Genomic DNA, 15,673 nt, shown 5'->3' on the forward strand with positions numbered 1-15,673 from the left:
CCCTGGCTTCTACCACCCAGTTACTTTTTTCAGGGTGACCCCAACACTCTCACAGTCCCAAATTTTCCCTAAAACTGTCTGTCCTGCAGTCTTCAGCTCTCGCCTTGATCATTTACAGAAGTGATCCATTTCACTGGCCCCTTAAAGAGAAAATACCTAGCAGCTTATTACAGTAACTGTGTTAAGGAACACTATTTTAATCAAAGCACTGAATGGTTTATAGTAAAAGTTAAACAGCTTTGTTAAACAAGAAGTCACAGGTTTAACTTATACCAAGTATAAGGAATAAAGATAGAACGAGTCACAAGCAAACAAAAGTAAAAATATGCTTCTAAAGCTAAACCTGCTTGTACAAGAGACTCTAGTTTGTTAAAAGATGTATTTCACAGCAAGTCTCTTTTTCCAGCATGGCTGACCAGACTGTGGTCAGCCCCTTCACAGAGCTCAAAGTGCTCGGTTCCTTTATGCCTCCTTAGGTGAAGGATGCTTTGAGCCCTGCAAAATGAAAACTTCCAAAATTTTTTGCAAAATCCCCCCCCCCCCCCCCCCATTTTTGACCAGCTCCGATATCAATGGAAACCTGATTGATGGGAGAGTTCTTGGAATGCTGTGCTGCTTTGTGTGTTACTGACACTCCGCCACAAGGTTGTCTCTCTGCTGGAGGTAGAGGAATCCTCAGTAGAGGTTGTCTCTGCCGATCATCCTTCTCCCTCGGTTTTTCTGCTCTCTTTTTGAGGTCTATTTTGTGCCCCTCTCTGTGCAGAGTCATGAAGTTTAAGGCAAGAAGGGACCACCAGGTCTCTAGTTTGATCTCCTGTATATCATAAGCCACCAACACCACCCAGCACTAAACCCAACAACTGTACTTGTCCTTTTCTTCAGTTCTGGGCTTAGAAATGAGGAAAAGGGGAAAGACAAAGCTGGGCAAGAGGAAACAGGAACAGAGGGAAAAACAAAAGTAAAGAGAAATCTCTGAAATGGGGCCTTACATGCAGGGCTTGCCTAACAGAATTATTACCTCTTTGCTTCCTGGTAGGCAAAGTCACAACACTATAAGTACTTGACTGTCATCATTGGTAGGCTGGGAGAAGAGGAACGTACAACAAATTTCCTTGCCTATATTACAAACACATTACAACGGTGGTTTCCAAATTGTGGTTCCGAGCATGCTGGATGGTCACATGTTGCTGGCTCTCCTTGTTTCCAGCTGCTACATTATATTTAATACAGCCAAAAGTACACACTTTACTAAGAATACTTTTCCAAGTAAGCAATTGCTGTAATTGTCACAGGATGTTACACAATTATGAGTGGGAAGGGAAGAAGCCTGCAAGAGACACTACTAATGTCTCATTTCAGACAATGAAAGTTTTAGAATCTCTGCCTCACATTATTAAAAATGAAAATAATTATAACTTAATTTTCACTATGTTTATTTTCTGCGCTTCAATAGTCCTTTATAAGGAGCAAATCAAATTTGGACAATAAATCAGCCATTATAAACAGACTAGCTACAGTTTAACTTCTAGATTCTCCTATTTTAGTATGATGACAGTGTAACATTGGCAGAGCAGGTGCCAGCTGATCCTGAAGCCACAGGTCAATTCATTTGTGTATTAGCTCCAAGTAATTGTTAAATGTATAAGAGTGTATCTGGTGTTTAAACTTAATGAAAAACGAATGGGTTGTTACTTGCATTGTTTTCACTTATCTGTATCCTGTTATAATGCAATAGCAAACATTTATATTGTAAATACCCCTATAACTAAATAACCCATCAGACAAGAAAGAAGCCTTTTGAAATGCAAATGAAGAACTTCAACAGAAAAATGCTAATTTCAAAGCAAGTGGTCATCATGATGATTGGAGGTCAAAGACTCAAAATGCATTCCTCACTCTCTGTCATCAAAGGAAAAGCCCATGTGAGTAGTGGCCCTGTCAGCTTGATTTCTGTGAGAAGAAGCTTTAAGAATGGATTCAAGGAAAGAGCATTCATCTCTGGACTGTTTGGGACGTGTACCAGATGCAAAGCGGAGATCCCAGAGACAATCTGGGTACCCTGAAAAGACTTTTGGGAAACTGGCAGTTTATTACATGACTACCATCATTTGGAATTACAAAGAGTGACTCACTTGTGCATATATTTTACCTGCTTTAACCTCCCAATAACTCTCATTGCCTTTTCTTAGATAATAAACTTCTAGTTCATTTACAACGGAATTGGCTGCCAGTGTAGTCTTTGGTGTAAAATGTAGAATACCAACTGACCTGGAGGTCTCTTGGGACTGGGGGCAACCTTATGCAACGTGATTTTTGGTTTGAGTGACCTTTTACCACAAAGTCCAGTTTGTCTGGGAGGCAAGGCCCCCTGGAGAATCCAAGGGGACTGTCTGTGACTCCATGGTAAGACTGGTAGTGATCTAGGAGTTCACACTTGTTATTGGCTTGGTGAATTCTAATTATAGAACACACTACCAGCTTGGTGTGTCTGCCCTGAGGTTGGCACTCAGTTGTGAGCCACTCCAGAGCATGACAGACAGTATTTGAGTTGCAAAGATATATTTGTTAAATAAACCTATACATAAGAACGCAGATGAAAACGAATGGAAATATTTCTGTTGCTCTTGGGTTTCTGAAGACAAATGTCTACAAAATCTAAATTTGGAACCAAATTTGATTTGTTCCTTTAATGGACTATTGCCATGCTCAGGAAAACATGAAACTGGGTTTTCGAAATTGCAATTAAATCATCATGTTCTATTTCTTTTTGAACACTGCTATTTAGCAAAGCCCCTGATTCAGTCAGTGATGCTGCCATGATCCAGTATTTGTATTCTCACAATTCATGACCACAGAAACAAAAGTGGCAGAAGCTGGAGGCTGATTAGGAAACAGAGAAAGCTAACCAGCTGCTTAACAGTTTAAAGAGGTTTTAACAAATATGTTTATAGAAGTTTTCCAGGGTTTGGCTACTTTTTCTAAGCTAGAACTTTCTCTCTTGGTTGCTTACGTTGCAGTGATAAGCTTAGCAACAATGTCACTGAGCAATGCCAAATCCTAAAGCAAACAGTATATCATAGAGTTTGTTTTTCCGTATTTTTCCCAGTCTTCAGCTAAAATGATGGTTGTTTTACCTCTGTTTCTTTGTGTGAGCAAGGTGGGATGAAACACAGGCTTGTCAGACTGTATTTATTAAAATATATGGATTAAAGTGTTTTAACCTTTGACACCTGGATTCTTGTATAAAATCTGGAAGGTCTCAGACTATTGTACATTAGTGCCTGAATTTTTAACCTCATTCAACCTGATTCAGTTTTTTGTATATTTCCAATTGAGACTAATTCATAATAACCGAAAGCTGGTACAGTGAGCTGGTGAAGACACACAATAGCTGCATGTTCCATACCTAATGTGGCTGTACTTTAGCTTATTATAAATTATATTAGTTACAACACATATACTAATAAAGCCCAGATATCCCAAGATACTTGACCCTAACTTTAAATCCTTTACCTAGCTAAGGTGCAACTTTGTCCCTGGCGGAAGAATCTTTGCTGGAAATCTTCCACAGGTGAGAGAACAAAAGACCAAAGATATCCATGGTTTGAATTAACTGGTAATTTTATACACCAATTTAGGATATAGTTAAGATAAAAGCAATGCGTTGGAAACTCTTATGTTGCTAAGTGGACTCATCACAGACGAGCGAGACCCCAACCATTCAGTAAAAAGCTTGCCCCCAAGAGTTATCCTCCATCTCTGCACCAGCGTTGGCAGCATATATTGTTCAACAGAGCTTACATGCAGAGGTATTATAGGAGCAGCAATGCTGCTCAATGCTAGCTTAGTGAACATGCTGAGGGTACCATGCGGCATAGTTGCTACCACAGTACTATGAAGAAGATATAGTCACTTTGAAATTACAATCCTATTTCAAACTCTGTACTGGTCTTAACTGCAGAACTCTTGAAAAAGCCAAGAAATGCTGCATCAGAATTCTGTCACGGGAAGGAGCTTAATCTATTTGGATTTCAGTATCACTTGTCACAGTGGAAACAACATTACTAAAGAATAAATAATTTGGTTCATCAAGGCAGAAAGCCAGTCCTTCTCCTAGAATTTGTGACGGGTAGGAATACCATTTTTGGTCCAAAGAAAAAAGGCTACCCTTTCAGTTATGCATTTTACATTGTAACAAATTCACTGTTTAAATTAATGGTTTTAACTTTTGATGCTTCTCAGCTTTCTCCTCTTCTTACCCTCTCTACCCACACATAATGTGATCTGTTTAAAAGTTATTTTGTTAATTGCAAGTACCCCAAAAAGACAAAAATGTAAGTGGAACTTAAATATAGTTCTAAATTGTTCACCTAGGATTAACTACCTTTTGTCAAAAGGTTCATGCCTTCTTTTGAGATATAACTAAAACACTTTGTATTCAGGGGATAGAATACAATCAAACGACTGAATGCTTTTATCCACTGACCAATATATGATCCACTCTGTCCCGTTTCTTGCGTCCAAACTTCATCATCTTCTGCCAATCTGTTTTGTGATTAGATTCCTTCCTCAAGCTGAACAATTTCAGTACTTCAGCTGCAATGAAACTCTAGGGGAAAGAAAAGAGTTAATATTGTATTTGAGGGAAGAAGTGAATCCCGTACAGAGCACCTGCCCTTCAAAATCTGATCTTAAAATACAGGGTGGATTTCTGTTTAACTGTGAGATGTACATTGCAGTGCAAGAGATTTACAATGGAAGCACTGAGCTATAACCCTATCTTAGAAGCAACATTATGCAGTATGTATACTATATTTTAAAAAGGGCTGAAAAAAAAATTTAACCCTTAGAACTTTGACTAACCGTAGAGCACAACTTTCATTTAAACGATACAGTAAACTGGAGTCTAAAACTAATTCAGTTTATGAAAGGAAAGAGAGGGTGGTAAAACAAAAACAAAAAAAGTACCATCTTTACACAATAGCTTTTCAGCAAATAACCACTCTTGAAACCTCTCTGTGCTCAAATGCTACATCTGTTAAACTCCAGGTAATGCTTGCCTACCTACATACAGCATTTTGTGGGCTACAAATGAAAAAATGCTATATAAGCATTATATGATATGAGAACAGTCTCAATTTAATAGCATCTTTCCTACCTTGATCTCATCAAGATCATTTGGATCTTTTACTCGCCGGAAGTAAGTGGAGGTAATTCTACATGGTTTCATCCAAATAGGTTGATTCAGATTAGGATCCTCAGCAAAGATTTCCCGAAAAATCTCTCTCGTCAAGTCAAATACCGCCTTGACAAAAAGAAAAAGGTCAAAATTAAAACTTCAGCTTCTGAGGGCAAGTATCCAGGGGATAAGATCAATGTTCCCCAGGGTTGTACCTGTTTATAGACCTGTTTGCTTATAGTCTCGATGTCCTGCTCTTTGGTGGTATTACTAAGGTCTATGGGAAGGCTGATATTCTGAAGATCATGACCCAGCTCTTTCAACTTCCACAGCTCCTCAGCTGCTGCATGCACCATGCCTTCTACTTCCACTGCAGTATGTGGAACAACCAAAGGCTCCTCACATGGCTTAGGTGGCACTTTTTGTGGCTCTGTCTTGGGCAGCACCGCTGATTCTTCAGTTTGCTTCTGCGGAACCTTGTGGGAGCTCAAGCCAAAGTCCTCATCAAACCAGTCTTGATCATCTCCTAACACACTCAGGAATTCCCGGCTGAGCTCCAGTTCTGCCAGCCTCTTAGCAAGCTCTTCCTGTCCACTGGCACCAAACACTGGACTCTCCTGTGGAATAAGAAACAGAATTACAGAGTTACTATTCAAAGCAGTAATGTACTCTATTGCGCATCAAACACGTCTTATAATTCGATTTTGAAATGTACTTCTGATATGATTGTTAGTGTTTATAAAGCACTTTTGAATAATTATCTCAAAAACCCCAAACCAGTGGAAACATTTGATTCTACTCATATACCTGCACTTTCATCATTTCTTCCCCAATGTTTTTGAAAAGTTACTAGGGAGTTTACAACAGAGAGAAGCATTTTTAAAAATCGATCATCTGTTCTTGTTGCTCATTCTGCCCTGAAACCAATTTGTTTGTGAGGGGCTGGGTGGCTCAACAGTTTGGTAATGGAATATGTAACTTTTCACTTCACTTACCACCAGTATCAATCTAGCTTAAATCAGTAGACTAAAAGCCATTACAAACTGACGGCTGTTTGGTGGCGTATGTGAAAGTGAGCTGGTGCTTTTTGTGATAGTAACATATTGAGAATATCACCACAGTTATCAGCTTTGTTAGGAGCTTCAACAAAGAGGCCATGTCTTATCTTCTTACCCTTAGAGGTGGTTCTGGGGAAGCTTGAACTTCCACTGTTCATGATATATCTGTCCAGTGGATATAAAACTTCACTTATCAGAGAGCTGTTAACCCAGCACCTTTAGCAGCTTGACATCTTAATGATCTCTATAGCAACTAATTGTAAGGTCAGAGGATGATTATTTCATATGGAGAGTAAGCAGAAGCAAACTTACTCTTCAAATACAAGAGTCGGCGTTCATGCAGATTCAATTAGGATTATGAAAAACAGGGTAGGCTAATACAGGAAATATGATATATGTAAGCAGAATGCTCTCTAAGTAGAATGTTTTTCAGTTTTTCATGTGATATGAATAGGTGTTTCATACATCTTTGTAAATCTCCAAAATGTTTCAGAATGTACCATAAAGTGACACACATACTGGAGGTCACCTGACAACACTTGGGAGGAACAAAATTGGTAGAAAACAAAATCCTCAGATTCAATAATTATCCATCAAACAAACAAACAATATATTAGCTTCTGAAATCAATGCAAGCTATATACTCACTGGTCTGGGACACATATCTGGAGAGGAAACTTCTTCTTTTTCATCTTCCAATTCAGAACTTAAAAAAAAGTTCTGCGGGCCCTTTGCTACCTGCTCCTCCACATGCTGGGCTGGGGTTCTGGATGATAATTCCTCTTGGACATCACAGAGCTCCTGATTGCTAAGATGAATCTTCTCATTCCTGACCTTCTTGATTTGCTGTAGCTGATTGACAGTGTCCTTAACAAAATCCTTAAGTAGACTGTCTGTCAACAAGCAGACCTTTTCTAGCTGGTCTTTTGACTTCTCTTCCTCTCTAAGAGGCAGTCTAAGTTGGGCTTCTAATTGATTCTTTTCCTTGGTCAATAGGTCCAGAAGTGGAGTTGCAGGCTTTTCCAAAACTCCAGAAAAAAACTTATCTGACTTTTCAGTACATTCCTCCCTTGAGGACTGCTGCCTCCCCAGCTTTTCAGACAATATACCATCTGAGGTACCTTCCAATAGAATGGTGGTAACATTTTCTATAGTAGAAACAGACAGTGCATGGACAATCTCATCTTTTACAGCAGCTTTCAGGCAGTCCACCACAGACTGCTCTTTGGCAAGTGGTCTAACAGCTGTGAAAACCTCCTTTATATGGTCTACTTCAGAACTGGTGTAATCATCAACTTTTTGCCCAACAGAGGCTTCTAAAGCAGTCATACCTGGTGGAGCTTTATCTTGGGACGATTTCTCAGTTGCATCTCTTCCCTTGCTTTCTTCATCTTTGCCAGATTTGGAACTTTCTTGGTCTTTCTGCTTGGATTTGTGGTGCTGACCCAATCTGTCATCAAAGAACGAGTCTTCATCTTCATTTGTGTCTATATAGGTATCAAAACTTTCTAAAATGTGAGAGATCTTTTCAGGAGGAGCAAAAATACCATGCTTTTCCTTACAATCAAAATATTTAATACCATCATAAGTCCCATTGTTGTTTCCTTCAGGTTTATCCAGTTCCACACCAGCCCAAAACCCTTTGGCAAAACTGGTCAGACCTTTGAATCGCAGTGTTCCAGGCTGGACGTTACTCACAAGTATCCGGTCACCAATGCTGAAATTTATCAGTGTGTTTGCTTCTTCTGTGATGGAAACTGAGACCCAAAGTGGTGATTCAATGGGGGCTTGTTCTTTCTCCACATCACTGCGTTCTTTATTTTTTATGAGCTCTGTTGGTGACTTGAGTTCTAATAATCTCTCTGAATGCACACTGCCAGAGACAGAGAGAGACTTGTCACTGAGATATTCACTGATTTCATCTTCACTGCCAAGGCTGGTGGATCTGCTTCTAGGGGGTTTTATATGCTGTGATTTCTCTCTAAGTGACTGAGAATCTTTTCTGTGTGACAATGTAGGCATCTCAAAATCATCTTTGTAACATTCAGCAGAAGGAGTTTCTTCAACTGATGTCTCTTTTCTGGGGGAGGACCCCACAAAATCTTCAGAGTATGATGGCTCTTTTTGAGTAAAAACTTGTTCTGGAAGAGAGAAGTCTTTTTCCTGTGCCCACTTGCTCAAGCTGAGAGAGGACTTTTCTGATCTGTCACTTTGATCACTCCCTACATCATCTTTGATTGTCTGTCTCTGTTTTGAGATCTCTTCTCTACTCTGAATATTTTCAGCAGTCAAGCTAAATAGTTCCTTCTGAGACTGTTCAGTGTCAGAGTGAAGGTCTCTCTTTGGAAGGACTTCTGGTAAGCTTTCCTGGTGTATATCTAGCATCAACAAGGCACCAGAACTCTCTGAATGTTTATTATTAGCATCTTCAACCTCGGATTCTTCTGATTTTATGTACTCCATCTCCTCTTGTATATCAGATTTGTGATTAGACACAATATCATCACTGGATACATCTTCTGACTTGCTCACTAACACATGGGATACTCTGCCACTATCTCTTAGATCTTGGAGAAGAGCTGATATGGGCACACTGTCCAAGGAATCACCAGATTCAGCTCTGGATCTCCTTGGTGACTTGAAGACTGGGGATAGGGTTCGGGAAGGTTCTTCTGTATGAACCTCTGAGTCAATGAGTCTCTTGATGTGTACAGACACAGACCTCTCAGAACTTGATGATACAGCATCTTAAATAAAAAAAAATTAATCATCACAATACTAAATCATCCAGAATAATCTTTTGATATCTTGTAATCCTATCAGAGCAAGGTGTGATCAAGAATGCCTGTTATTTTATTGGGAAACTGCAGCCAAAGTTAAACAGCTGTTCAGTCAAAAGATTTGAGACAAAAGGATATTAACAGGGATCTGTGAAAGTTTCACAGGCTCCTGGACTGTCCTGTAAATAACAACAGCATCCTCTGTATTCCGTATGTATTATGTCTCCATAGCTTTCTTTCTAACCTCCTACCTCTGCTGCTGTTCTGTGAAAAGTTTATTATTGTGAAATGGGACTTTGTTATAGGAGGTAAAAGCTCAGGTATTTGTCTGGAAGTCACAAAGGTAAACAAGGTTATAAATGTATGTGGAGAGATAAACATTAATAGTAAACCACTGAAAAATATCTGAACAAAAGAAGAAAATCTTTAATTGTTTTTGGCTTCTTCAAGGGCAGTGTTCTCAAACTAAATGATGCTGGGAAACACAAAAGGCAAAAAGAAAAACAGTTGTCATACTCTTGATGTTTCACATAAGTCTCAGCAAGGATAGAACCAAATATTTGTGGTTCAGCACATTGTTTGCTTTTGCTGTCTCCTAAGTTGAAGTGATACAGCAAGAAGAAAAAGCCAAGATGTTATCATTTCTTCTTAGTTAAAATATTCTTCTAAAATTTACCATTTTCTTTCCACTATGTTTTGGCTGTTTATTATTAAAGTCTCTTAAAAGAAGAGACCCAAATAAGATGCTTTACAGCTAAGGGGAAGAATAGTGAAATTTGTTCTTCAGAAGATTAATGTTAGAATCAAAACAAATGTAAATGTGAAAAAAAATACAACTATAAAGAAAAAGTGTGTATTATGCATTCAATTTTGACTTAACCACTCTCTCTAAATCCCTTCTCACCTTGCAGCAAACAGTGAGAGATTATGAAAGAATGGGTATTTTTCAAAACACAGTGAATAGAATTCTTCAAGATTTATGAAAGGACGCCTCCATCTGCAGCATTTATTTTCCAGTTACATACCAACATGCTCTGCAATGGATTCCAAAGATACTCTGGACCGCTCTGACTCAGTCAGTGATTTCCAATTCTTGGTTGTCTCAGGCCTAGGGTTGAAAAGTCAATAAAGTGAACCACCAATGTTCCACATGTTAGAATCACTAGTCATAGTGTAAGTGCAAACAGCAATAATTACAGAATCATGTACCCCAATGCAAAAGTGCATTAAAGGTGAGATGACTATAGAAAGTAATTATAAAGGTGCGTGTATGTATGCGTGGGATACGATACATTCTGGGGAAGGTTTCTTTCTAATAAAGATTAGCTTAGTAAGAAATATTACCCTTTGCAGTTGAGAGCATGTAAACCTACTACTGAGAGGCCAATGGGATTTTTAGCACCATCTCTTGGGGTGGGAAACAGAACCACAAGGAGATGCACCAAGAGGTGTAGTGGGTTAATGCACTGTTTACCTCTGAAACCCTGGGTTGTAAACTAGGTTTAAGTTATAAGTATGAATGGTTTCTACGGGGGGGTGGGGCGGGGGAGGCACCTGCACAGGGGGCCAGGAAGAGAACTGTCCAGGTCAGAAAGCCATCCATAATATTTGTCACAATTCCATATAGCCAGGAGCTGCTGCTGCTCAGAAAAACCTAGATTAGGACACCGGGATGAGGTAGGACAAGAATAGAATACCCTGACAATGTGCATGAGAACTTTATACAATGCTTGTCTGAATGACGATGTGTTTGCTGACTGGGCTAGCATAAGGCATCAACACACTGCCATTCTCCAATGGCCTAGGGAGCTGTGGTCTTCAGGCTTCCTCCCTGTGATTTTCCCCTATACCAATGATTTTCTGAGATAGCATCAACTTTCCCTCTCCCCCCCAAATGCTATTGAGTGTTCACACACACACAAACCCTACATTCTAATACATGTTTTGTTTAGTTTCAGATAGATTAAAGTTCTCCAAGTACATAATAGAGATCTATTCTCTTGAGGAACAGAGAAGCTTACACACGTACTTTTCTTCCATGCTCATTCAGAAGTATCTTCACACAACTACTTTATATTACAACTGTAGCACACTCTGGAAAAGGCATTTGTACAGTTGACCTAGAAAAATGCTAACAAGGTAATGTTAAATTACAAAGAGAGTTCCAAGTTACCTGTGGAGTGGAGGAGGCTTGATTTTAGGTTTTTCAGTAGATGAGGATGGAGTTTTAATCTGAGGCTTAGCTGTGGGTGATGCCTCCAGGTCTTGGCTCAACTCTGCTTCAGTCTTCTTTATGAACTCATCGTAAGACTGAGTGTGAAAAAGTTAAGATTGTTAATTTTCCAAATCATAACTTCTTGGAAGAGTCAATCAGCAAACAGAAGTTATCAAATGAATAAAGCGCATCCTTTCCTTTTAGAAGACTGCTCTCAAAGCAAGAAGTTTTCATGTGCGTATGGACAAATATACCTCTACCCCGATATAACGCGACCCGATATAACACGGGTTCGCGTATAGCGTGGTAACCCCGGAGCTGCGGCAGTGGGGCTCAGAGTTCTGGCTGTTGTGGGGAGCCCCGGGGCCTTTAAATCACCATTGGAGCCCTGCCGTCGCTACCCCTACCCCGGGGCTCTGGCAGCGGGGCTCGGGTGGTGATTTAAAGGGCCCGGGGCTCCCCACGGCTGGAGCCCCGGGCTCTTTAAATCACTGCTGGAGCCCTGCCACCGCAACCCCGATATAACGGGGTTTCACCTATAACGCGGTAGGGATTTTTGGCTCCCGAGGACCGCGTTATATCGGGGTAGAGGTGTAGCTTATTTGCACAAGTAACAGCTCTTCAGTTGCGAGTGGCTGGAGTTTTAATATTTTATTATTATAGACTCCAACAGTGTCTGTCAAGTCTGAGTCAATATACTACTTTAAAAAAAAAAAAAAAAAAAAAAAACCCGAAAAACCCAACCCCCCTACATCATTTTACTGGTGGATTAGCCTTTTATCCTGAAGAGGATTGTCCACCATATCAGTACCACATGGGCTATTGTAGAATTATTGGAAATATTTAAACCAGTACCAGAATGGTGGTGCTGCTGTCATAACAAGGTGCATCAATAAGCACAAGAGAAAGGATTTCTTCAGCAACTGACTGTAATATACCAATTCACACTATGCTAGCAGTTTGACTTGTTACTTAGCCCTTCTAACTGTTCCTAACCTCTAGCTGTTTGATCAAACTGGCCTCCTGGGCTTTCAGCCTCTCCTTCTGCCTCTTCTTTTGTTCCTTTTTCAGCTGATAAACAACAGACTTCCTCTTCCGTAGCTCATCCTTTAGGGCCCTGATCCGGCCTTCAATGTCACTCTGGTCAGATGTGGTTTCTGAAAAAGATAGTTTAGTTTTAACCCTCAAATAACCTCACACATTACAAGTATTGCTATCCAAAGTACAGAATCTTCAGTTAACGAATTACATCACATAAAATATTAGTAAAATAATTTATTTTTAACACGCTCATCTCATCAAAATAAAGACTTCCTAAGTAAGCATCTCTTATTTTAACAATATCACATCACATATGGTAAGGAAGAAAAACGCTACACCAGACCGTACTGAGTTTGGCAAAGACATGATGTATAAAATGGTTATGTTCCTAGTTATCTTGTACATCCTTAAAAAGCCAAAGTCACTTAACTTTGTGATTCCTACACTGAAAGAAGGCATTAGAGACATTGCTGAATAACCAAGATAGATAACTTTCAAACACAGCAGCAATTCTATGATACAAAAGGCACACAATTAAACAAACGCATGTCTTGGGTGGGCTCTGTGCTTATCCTACAGGTATATTTCAGAAAATCTACACAAGCTGGTATTTGCAAACGCATTTAAAAATAGTTTAAAAAATACAAAAGGTAAAAAGTGTAAAGTGAATGAACACTTTCTGCCCTCATATAGCACATGTAATCTGAGAATCCCAAACTGCTTTACAAAGATGGGTATTCTTATACCCATTTCGAGATAGAAAAACTGAGGCACAGGGCAGTTAAGTGAATTGCCCCAAGTCAGCATGTCAGTGGCAGAACAGGAAGTAGATTTTAGGCCTCTTAATTCCCTGTCCTATAGTCTAGACCACACAGAATTGAGATGCTGAAAGTGCAGGCACTGTTAAATAAACAAAAACAATACATAGGTATTTTCTCCATTTAACTAATGCATATTAGCCTACTCAATGACAAACTTAGGGCATGTCTTCACTTGGGGCTGGGGGCGTGATTCTCATCTTCAGGAGACAAACTCACACTAGCTTTCATTGAGCTAGCACGCTACTAACAGAAGGCAGGACAGGTTAGCTTCCCCAAGGATGTGCGTAGGGTTTTTCAGGGGCACATATTCAGAATGACTGGCCTGTCCTGCAGCTCATGCTGCTGCAGCTTCATTCTAGTTTTGGTGTGCTAGCTTGATGAAAGCTAGTGTGAATTTGTCTCCTGAAAATGGGAATCACACCCCCAGCTCCAAGTGTAGACATACCCTTATGCTATGAAGGTGGCATAGAATGGACTGAATCTGATCTACAGAATATCAGGATTGAAAATTAGCTCAACATTCAGAATGATGCTGTGTGTCTAGAATGCAAATGGTTAATTTATAGATAAGAGAAATGTGTTTCAAATATATATTTTAGATTTAATAAGTATCTGAAAGTCATTGCTTCCTCTCCCTACTTAGCAGTATGTAAGTTCAGGCTTCTGTGTTTTGTTAAGGACATCACAGACACACATAGCACAAGCATCCAGTAACCTTTACTCAGTTCTCATTAATTCAATTCAATGAGCACTTGTCTGGATAAAGACTTAAAGATTTGTCATTAACTGCTTGTGGTGTCAACTGCTGCAGAGGAAACAGTATTTTAATCTTATGTTTTTCAGTGTGACACTTCTTTTTAAAGGTTTAAGAATGTATATATTTTTTAAATTTGTGTTTAAAAGCTTTTAAATTCACCTTAAACACCCTTATGCTACATGACGTATTATTTTAATGGCGAGTATTTAATTTGTAATAGTATGGTCCAGAAGTAAGCTAGGTCTCTTGCAAACTATAGATGGAGTACAGTAAAACCACCGGGTTTTAAATCTCCTGGACTAAACAAATTCACTAGGACTGGAGGATGACTAGTTAAGTTCAGTTAGAAAGAGAAGCAGTTTGACTGTTAAACCCTCCTGTTTGACAACTTATTTCTGGAGTTCTCACACTTAAGCGTACAGAGAACCATATCTTTAGAGAGATTGTCTCATGGGCCACCTTACATTCCATTCACAACTGCATGGATCACTTATGCTCCTAGTCTCAATTTTGCAGATGACCTATTATGTCATTCATAACAACAATATCCCTGTGGTGAATGTAGCCACTGCGCACTTGAACAAATATTTTCCTTTTCCTTTAAAAAGGAAATCACATGGTTTCCTTTTGCAATTTCATTACCATCCGTTCTGTTCCTCTTCCCCTCCCCCAAGATTCCCTACTGTCTGGTCTTCCAATCCTCCTGGTGGTCCTCTCCCTCTATTCCATTGGAAGTCGTGCTCAGCTGATTGATTCCCTTCTCCACAGTAGAGTCGTCACCATTAATATAATCGTTTTTGTATTTCTGTAATGACCAAGGCCCAATCAAGACTGTGTAAACTCATAGAAAGGCATTTCTATGAAACTCATAGCTGATGCTTCCTTGTGCATCCCCATCTGTCTGTATCTACCTGTTGTGTCTTGTTTTATACTTAGGCTTGGTCTACCCTATCTACTTATGCCAGTATAACTGTGTGTGGATTTTCCACACCCCAGAGTGATGTAGTTATACTGATTTAACTCCTGGTGTAGACAGCACTATGTTGACGGGACACACTCTCCCGTCGGCATAGGTAGCATCTTCTCTAAGCGCTACAGCAGTGCAGCTCCACTGGACAGTTGCACCACCGCAGCGCTGTAAGTGTAGACAAGCCCTTCGGCTGTAAGCTCTTTGGAGCAGGAGTCTGTTCTGTGCAGTGATTTCCCTCCTGAATTTCCCCAATGCCCCCCCCCCCCCCCAGTTTTGTGAACAAGTTAGATGCCAAACCTGGTGGCTGAACTTTGTGACTTTGTCCTCACCCACAACTATTTAACATTTGGGGACAATGTATACCTTCAAGTCAGTGGCACTGCTATGGGTACCTGCATGGCCCCACAGTATGCCAACATTTTTATGGCTGACTTAGAACAATGCTTCCTCAGCTCTCATCCCCTAGTGCCCCTACCAGTGGCGTAGCCAGGTTCTAAGAGCAGGGGGAGCAAACATTAAAAAGGTGCCCCCCCTTGGCTCCTCTTCCGGCCGCGTCCCCCCCTTGGCTGGCTCCTCCAGCCGCACCACGCCCCCCCCATGGCTCCTCCAGCCGTGCCGTGCCGCCCCCGCCATGGCTCCTCCGGCTGCGCTGCGGGCTGCCATGCTGCGCCCCCCCCGCTCCTCCGGCTGCGCCGCCCCCCCCCCATGGCTCCTCCAGCCGTGCTGCCCCCCCTTGCCTGCAGGAGCCCAGCGCCGGCCCGGCAGGCCAAGCTTCAGAGCACAGTGTGGGCCCCGCCCGCTGGCGCCATGGTAACCCCTAACTAAGGCGCCGCTTTTGGAAAATGTGCTGAG

General features: G+C 40.6%; 1 protein-coding gene across 1 annotated transcript in view; it reads right to left on the reverse strand.

The window, feature by feature from the left end:
- CEP350 (centrosomal protein 350) overlaps window positions 1-15,673 on the reverse strand; it is a 134,953-nt gene that overhangs the window by 5,831 nt on the left and 113,449 nt on the right. The window contains exons 30-36 of the mRNA XM_065409685.1: window positions 12,229-12,389; window positions 11,191-11,327; window positions 10,043-10,125; window positions 6,886-8,984; window positions 5,395-5,796; window positions 5,159-5,305; window positions 4,487-4,609 (exon numbers count right to left, since the gene is read on the reverse strand). Of these exons, the coding sequence (XP_065265757.1) occupies window positions 4,487-4,609; window positions 5,159-5,305; window positions 5,395-5,796; window positions 6,886-8,984; window positions 10,043-10,125; window positions 11,191-11,327; window positions 12,229-12,389 (3,152 nt within the window). The remainder of the gene's footprint in view (window positions 1-4,486; window positions 4,610-5,158; window positions 5,306-5,394; window positions 5,797-6,885; window positions 8,985-10,042; window positions 10,126-11,190; window positions 11,328-12,228; window positions 12,390-15,673) is intronic.

The sequence above is a fragment of the Emys orbicularis genome, chromosome 8, assembly GCF_028017835.1.
Source record: "Emys orbicularis isolate rEmyOrb1 chromosome 8, rEmyOrb1.hap1, whole genome shotgun sequence".
Classification (NCBI taxonomy): domain Eukaryota; kingdom Metazoa; phylum Chordata; order Testudines; family Emydidae; genus Emys; species Emys orbicularis.